The following is an 8077-nucleotide window of genomic DNA, read 5'->3' as shown; positions in this document are numbered from 1 at the left end:
TGAGTTCGAGGCCAGCCTGGTCTACAGAGTGAGTTCCAGGACAGCCAGGGCTACACAGAGAAACCCTGTCTCGAAAAACCAAAAAAAAAAAAAAAAGAAAGAAAAAAAGAAAAAAAGAAAAGAAAAGAAAAAAAAGATGTGTCACATGTAATAAGACTGAAGGATGGGTTCTTTTCTTTCTTAATAGAAAATGTATAGCTTTCCTTCCAAAGAGTTCAGGTTATTAACCTGGTTCTCTGTTCGAATTGCCTGGTCAAAACTGACAACCAACAGCTGACATTTTCTGTCTGTGAATCAAGACTGTGGCTCTCCATTAGGGGACAGGATTCTTAACTGAATGTTGTAAACTCCTCAGTAAAACTCTAGCCAAACAATTTAAGCCTTACTCACAGTGTCCACAGAGACAAGCCAAATGGAAACAACTTTTATTACCACTTTAGCCCAAGTATACTCTAGCAAGTAAGACTTTATAGAATCTATACAGGATTGAATATACTGGATGGAAATCAGAAATGGCGCTGAACTGAGAGAGTTTCTGGGAAATTAGGGGACGTGAAGGCCTTCAGGACCACATTCTCCAGAGTGCAAGGCAGATCCTCAGTGGTTGTTGCAGGGGATCACAAAGGAGATCTTTGGTCCAAAGAAGACATCTCTGAAAGGAAAAGCAGCAGTTAAACTCAGCAGAAAACTAAGGCGTATGTTATTCTTTTCCTAGTCCTGTAGGAAGTAAAATGCAAAAGTTGTATAGAAAGACTTTCCACAGGAGGCACAAAGACCAAAGAAAGTAACTGAGTTTTCTTTCACCAATATACTACTGATGCTATGCTATTATTTGTCTGTAAATAAAAGGAAAAATTAGGTCATTTCAAAACCTATACGAAACAGTTCAGTCTTTTGATGTGGAAATGAGTCATGAAGTTTAAATTTGGGGGTAAAGAGTCAGAGCACTAGACATTTCTTAGAAAGCCATTAAACAACTTTCTAGAATGTATGCATGTAAGCATGTGTTAAAAGCCAGTCTTATCTTTTCGGGTAGGAAAGATGGCATGAGGTAATATGAAAAAGGCATGGAAGATATAGAAGCGTATGTGATTCCGAGTTACTGGAAATATAGTTTGCAGACTGATTCTGTTCCTACTGGAAAAGAAAAACCTCAAAGTTAAGGAAAAAAAAATGTTATGTTTACCCTTCTGTTTCAATATGTTCACAGTAGCAATGACAAAGTAACATCAGAAAATAAATAATAGCTCATGGCATGGCAATAAGTTGGTTTAACAATCCAATAATGAAAAAAAAAGTCATTTTAATATTGGTTGTCATTTAGTTATGTAGTATAGAAAACTGATTCATGGGGTAAATTGACACATGTCCTTGCATCATCTAGCGTGCTAATCATGTCATGTTTGCGAATCACCTGCAAGGCTTGTTGGACTCTGATGGGAAGGCCTGCACAGCTCCTGACTCAGTCCTCACTGCAGTCCAAGGGCAAGTGTGCATGGAACAGGCACTGCTCTGGAAACCTCACCTGGGGAACCCTTTGAGTCTGAGCCTGGTTTTTGTCTCCACAGTAACATTAGCTGGTTTTGTGAGGTATGACTGGTCATATCACTCTGCCTTTCCTTGGGAGGAAATTTGTTTATCTCTGCCTTTTCTACCCTGCAGGTTTCTTAGAAGGACAGAACCAGGATGTCAGCTGTTGAAAGCAATTTGAACCAGTATTAAATGTCCAGAATCATAGTACTTGAAACTCCTTAATCAAAGGAAAATAATCTTTTTTAAAAAAATAATCTTAAAATCAAGCTAAAATAGCAATTTAATTCCCAATGTTTTATATGTAACATATTCCAAAATGTAAATTGCTTTGAACAAAATTACTTCATTTCTAATTAACTTATATGTAGAACTAGAAACATCACCCAAAGCCCTTACTAACAATTTCTGTCCCAGTGGCTTACTTGATGCTGTCTACTAACTTATTTTTTTGTTGTTTGTTTGTTTTTTCGAGACAGGGTTTCTCTGTAGCCCTGGCTGTCCTGGAACTCACTTTGTAGATCAGGCTAGCCTTGAACTCAGAAATCTGCCTGCCTCTGCCTCCCAAGTGCTGGGATTAAAGGCGTGTACCACCACGCCCGAAGTGTTACACCTTTTTATTTAGACTTTGTTTTTCTTGCGTTTGACAGTTCGTTTGACAGTCTCAGTGTGTAGCCCAGGCTAGCCAACTCAGATCTTCTCACCTATGGAACTTTACTGGATCCATTCAACAAGAACACTATACAACTAAGATCGGTCTGAAAACAAATGGAATTGATTTTATTTAAAAGAGTGATTAATTTCTGCAAACTGAATTCTGAAACTCATGCTGTGAACCCAGCACTTGGGAGGATTGCCCTGAGTGTTCGCAGTCTCAGGGTCAGTCTAATCTACACAAGTTCCAGCCAGCTTAAGCTATGGATCCTGTCTCAACCCCCCCCCCCCAAAAAAAAAAACAATCAAACAAACAAACAAATGACAAAACCAACCAACAAAACAAACAAAAACCAAGAAAACAAAGCAAGGAAAAACAAAAACAAAACAAAAAAACCCATGGTCACTGAACCATGAGTCTATATGAGTCTATTAAATTTATTAATATCTATAGAAGACTTATTACCATCACTGGTATATAATAAAACTTCATTGAATGTTACATTTATACAACATTCAAAAAACCAATCGTGTTTCTGGGTTGTTATTATGATATGATAAAATAGTTAAAAACAACCTTATAAATAAATATGAATAATGTTAAAATTTACAAAGTTGGATATACTATATACTACATGTATTTGTGCGGATTTTCAAAGTCCATATTTTAAATTTCTGTGTAGAGAAAAATCACAGAGAAATTTATCTTCATACCAGTGCTGGAAGATGAAGATGCCTATGTATAAATTAATCATTTGGGCCAGGCGTGGTGGCACTAGCCTTTAATCCCAGCACTGGGGAGGCAGAGGCAGGTGGATTTCTGAGTTCGAGGCTACCTGGTCTACAGAGTGAGCTCCAGGACAGCCAAGACTGCATTGAGAAACCCTGTCTCAAAAAAACAGAAAAAGAGAGAGAGAGAGAGAGAGAGAGAGAGAGAGAGAGAGAGAGAGAGAGAGAGAGAGAGAGAGGAGATCTTCTAAGGTTTTCCTACAACTATATCATAGCAATACATTTTGAAATCTCATCTCCTTACTTTGGGCAGCAGAGCAGTTCACTGAAGTTGCAGTAGCAGATCATCTCGCATCCCTTCCCATCCCAGAAATGATGCTGGACATTTGCATCTATCAGCTTCAGGTCGGCTCTGCCCTCCGGAAGGTTGTGACAATTACGATCCTTTAGCAACTTTCTGTAGCAGGAGAGGCGACTTGAAGGCATGGCTTGTGTTTCTAACAGCAAAGTTAGCCCAAGGATGACAAGTACCACAGATTTCATCATGACTCTTGCTCCTGGTATAGAATGACAAACAAAATAGGGCAGCATTTGTTTTTTTTAAATGTGGGACTCATCTAAACATAACCTTTTTCATGTGGGGTAACCTTGGCATCCAAGGGAGTTAGTCTTTTTCAGGTTCTTTTTGTTTCGCACCTTTCTGACCTTTTACTTTTTTTTTTTTTTTTTAAGCAAAAACACTTAAAATACTTGTCTAAGAAATTCAAGCGTCTGGACACCACTTAAACACATAGCGAAGGCCAGGGAGGCGGCTCAGTTGGTAAAGACACTGGACACACTAATCTGAGAGCCTGAGGTCAGTTCCTGGAAGCCATGTGAAAAGGTGCAGGTGTTGGCATGCTTCCGTAATTCCAGCACTCCTTGGAGGAGATGGTGGGAGGTGACAGGCAAATAGCTCAAAAGCTCACAGGCCAAAGAACCTGGAGTACACTGCTGTGAAAACAATTGTCAATGAAGTGGATGGTGAGAGAACTAACCCCTCACAGAAGACCTCTGACCCTGACTTCCATATGGGTGCCAGGGCATGCATGTGTCTGTCCTTACTCAGGTGCTCGCATGCACACACACACACACACACACACACACACACACACACACACACACATTGAATAGGAAGTGCTAATGGAAGGAAACTAAGGATGAGAATCTGCATAATATGGTACCCAAACTCACATTTCTTATGTGTACTCCCTCAAGAACAACTGCTTTTAAGAGAATATAAAGACTGCCATATCCAGGGATCCATCCCATAATCAGCCTCCAAATGCTGACACCATTGCATACACTAGCAAGATTTTGCTGAAAGGACCCTGATATAGCTGTCTCTTGTGAGACTAGGCCCGGGCCTAGCAAACCCAGAAGTGGATGCTCACAGTCAGCTATTGGATGGATCACAGGACCCCCAATGGAGGAGCTAGGGAAAGTACTCAAGGAGCTAAAGGGGTCTGCAACCCTATAGGTGGAACATTATTATGAACTAACCAGTACCCCAGAGCTCTTGTCTCTAGCTGCATATGTATCAAATGATGGCCTAGTCGGCCATCACTGGAAAGTGAGGCCCATTGGTCATGCAAACTTTATATGCCCCAGTACAGGGGAACGCCAGGGCCAAAAAGTGGGAGTGAGTGGGTAGGGGAGTCGGGGGGAGGGTTGGGGGACTTTTGGGATAGCATTGGAAATGTGAATGAGGAAAATATCTAATAAAAAATATTTTTAAAAAAAGAGAGAATATAAACTCGTAAAGCTTTGTAGAACAGCTAGCATCACCAAACACAATAAACTTGACCTTTCATGCATTAGATAACCATAACAGCGTCAAAGAACCTAGGTCTCACCCTGACAGAGGCAAAAAACGTTATTTATGCTGATATTTACTGAAGTGGAAATTTCTAGTTTCTTTGGAAGCTCGGTTGTGTCACGTGTGTGATGTCTTTCGGGAAGCTGTCTTGTGAGAGGACGTTTTGTTGAAGCAGACACAGGAGAGGACATGAGATGCTTTGCTGGAGCTGATGCTTGAGAGGGTGTGTGATGTACAGAGAATATAAATGGAACCCCATAAACCGAGAGAGGATGCTCATGCATGGCAGTGCCCTTCACTGGTCTCCACTGGTCTCCACTGGTCTCCACTGGCTATGTAAAGCTTTGCTGGTCTCTCTTCTTCACTGGTCTTCATTGGTCTTCACTTTGTAGAGACGAACATGACAAAGAACTTCTCATGGAACTCTGCCTGCTTCCATCGACTTGTGTCGATTTGGCATAGCTTTGCAGTGTCTGCTGGGTCAAGCTGCTGCTACTGATTTGTGTTTGGTGTCTGCTGTTAGACTGGACTTCTGGTATCCTAACAATGAAGAGTGAATCACTCCAAGGAACTACTTCTAAACAGGTCCACAGTCCCCTTTTCCTGTTACTCTTCTTTCTCCCCAATCTCTAGACAGTAGGTTTGAAGCATTCAAGAATCCTAAATAAAGTAGGCTTAGAAAAATCCAAGCCTACAATTCACAAATAATATTCTATAAATATATGTATAGTCCAATTATTTTCAAATATTCCAGAATTTTTCTTTGGACTTATTTTTGTTACAAACTTTTTATTAGTTTCTCAAAAATTTTTCCACATACACTATCTGCTATTGAAAATGGAGGCTGGAATTATCTCTCAATTATGTATCATGTCCGTGACCATCTACTAAAGATAACTCACTGCTAAGTGAGCAAACTTTTGTTGGCATAGTTCTAACATTCCACTCTTTGTAAAATAGATTTCCATAGCTTCTATGCACTTGTCTTGGTTGAACCTTTGGTGTCATACCAGACAAATGTATCCCCTAAGGAGATAATCCTTTCATAGTGGTTACACAAGACTGAATATTCACCATTTATCTAAACAATCTCCTCTAACTTTTGAATTAGACCTGGGGAAAGTGGAGCTTATTGTAGTAAAGGAAGAATAACAACATAGTGTGGCAATCAGAATCCGAATCCATAGCTGTGCATATGCACTTTGCTAACATGCCAATATACCGTTCTGCCATAGGACATAAAGAGTTCTTCTCTTTCTGCTTCTCTTTGCAGTTATGAGTATTTGTTTTTAATTAACATACAGAGAAATAGGTTTCAAGATGGCATTCTCATACACACGAGCCTTGGACCCTCCTCCTGCCCCTCCCCCATATATACTTCCCTCCCCCCATCCTGAACCCTTATTTCCAGGTCCCCCTTTCTGCTTTCATATCAATTTGTTTCTATTACCTTCTTTCCCCTCTCCCTTTGTTACTTCTTTTTTTTTTTTTTCTGCTCTTCTTTTCCTTTTCTGAGCTCACATCTATAATTGTACACACACACACACACACACACACACACACACAAGAGCAGACATGTATTTGTCTTTCTGAGTCTTACACTTTGGAAGTTAACAATATTGCTGAGAGGAAATGCAAGTACAAGCCGGACAGTGGTGGCACACGCCTTTAATCCCAGCACTTGTGAGGCAGAGGCAGAGGCAGAGGCAGGTGGATTTCTGAGTTAGAGGCCAGCCTGGTCTACAAAGTGAGTTTCAGGACAGCCAGGGCTACACAGAGAAACCCTATCTCGGAAAAAAAATAAAAAAGAAAGAACCTCAAGTACTGACAGATGCCATGCCATGCAGGTGGAGCTGCAGTGGGCAGGTGAGCTCCCTGGAGATGATCTACCATCTTGCTCTGCAGGGATGGGGCCTTCCGGTAAAGCACAGTCCCAGAGACTTAGTCCCAGGAGTGCTTCTTGCTACTAATGCTCTCTCTCCTCTTTGTTACTACCATTCTCTTTATGTATTTGTCTGTGGTGTGAGTGGATACCAGGAGACCCTCACTGCCTATAGCCTTGTGTGATAATTTCCTGGTGATAGCCCACTCTGTTGGGCAAGTTTCCTGCAGATCAACACAAAGATGAACTTTTGTGATTTAATGCTGTTTAGATGAATTAGTGACTTTATAGAATTCCAGATTTGAATCAAATAATTTTAGGAAGACAGTTTAAGGAGAAAAAAATAACGTGTGGCTACTGAGGCTCTGCTCTGTCCACCAAATGTGTATATGTGTATACACATTTGCCTTTATGTATGTTCATGCATACATGTGTAGGTATATATGTACGTATTTAGGTTTGGAAGTGCACTTGTGATATTGATGAAACAGGCGGTCAGGCCCGGCTGAGTGTGTTTTTGCCTGTGTGTGTGCGTGTGTGCGTGTGTGTGTGTGTGTGTGTGTGTGTGTGTGTGTGGTTGGCTTTCTATCCTTTTTCTTTCTTTCTCTCTGGCTCATGAAGTTGCAGTTAAGGAGTAAAGAGCCCACATAACTTTCTCTTCTTAATCCCTTGCTGCTATCAGCAGGAGTCATTGCCAGAAGCCAGCAACTTTTGGCCTCAGGAGAGCAAAAGAAAGTTAATTGCCAGAAGCCATCAGCTAATGGCCCCCAGAACATCCAGAGTTAAATTGCCAGAAGCCATGGGGCAGGATGCAGGAACCTGTATGAGAGAATTAAAGGCCAGAGGTCATCAGTCCAAAGCCTTATCCCACCTCAGTACCTGACCCTGTTGGGGCTGCACCCCAGCAAAGTAAGAGCTCCCCAATTGCTAGATTCAGCTTATGAGTAACTCAATCTTAGGTAACATGTGAGATTTTGAGTAATGACTGATTTTTTTTTTTAAGTTTAGAAAATAAAAATATTTCATTATATTCCTGAATGTTTCAGATTTTCTTTTATATTTGAATTTGAGCTAGTCATCTTTGATCTGGCTTATAATTTTTAAAATTGTGCACACCTAATTTTTATCTACAAACATTACTAAATGTAATTACTAAAATTAGAAAAATAAGACCCATTTATACTTTCTCTGATTTATTAGAGCAAAACATGAGTTCTACAGTGTCTTACCATCTAGCATGCACATATTATATGTATACTACAACCTTCAAATGGACTTTTTGCAGGTCATAGATTGAAATTCTTTCTTTTAGTTCTTGTTTTTTTTTTTTTCAAGACAGGGTTTCTCTGTATAGCCCTGGCTGTCCTGGAACTCACTTTGTAGACCAGGCTGGCCTTGAACTCAGAAATCCACCTGCCTCTGCC

The 8077-nt window shown here is 40.4% G+C and overlaps 1 protein-coding gene across 1 annotated transcript in view; it reads right to left on the bottom strand.

Moving 5' to 3' along the window:
- Nucleotides 1-409: 409 nt before the first annotated feature.
- Nucleotides 410-8077, bottom strand: part of Scrg1 (stimulator of chondrogenesis 1) — a 22630-nt gene continuing 14962 nt past the window's right edge. Inside the window, exons 2-3 of the mRNA XM_021171143.1 lie at nucleotides 3218-3470; nucleotides 410-652 (exon numbers count right to left, since the gene is read on the bottom strand). Of these exons, the coding sequence (XP_021026802.1) occupies nucleotides 598-652; nucleotides 3218-3459 (297 nt within the window). The 5' untranslated portion in view covers nucleotides 3460-3470 and the 3' untranslated portion in view covers nucleotides 410-597. The remainder of the gene's footprint in view (nucleotides 653-3217; nucleotides 3471-8077) is intronic.

Source organism: Mus caroli, chromosome 8 (genome assembly GCF_900094665.2).
Source record: "Mus caroli chromosome 8, CAROLI_EIJ_v1.1, whole genome shotgun sequence".
In the NCBI taxonomy this organism is placed as follows: domain Eukaryota; kingdom Metazoa; phylum Chordata; class Mammalia; order Rodentia; family Muridae; genus Mus; species Mus caroli.
This window is presented reverse-complemented; position numbering and strand designations above follow the sequence as displayed.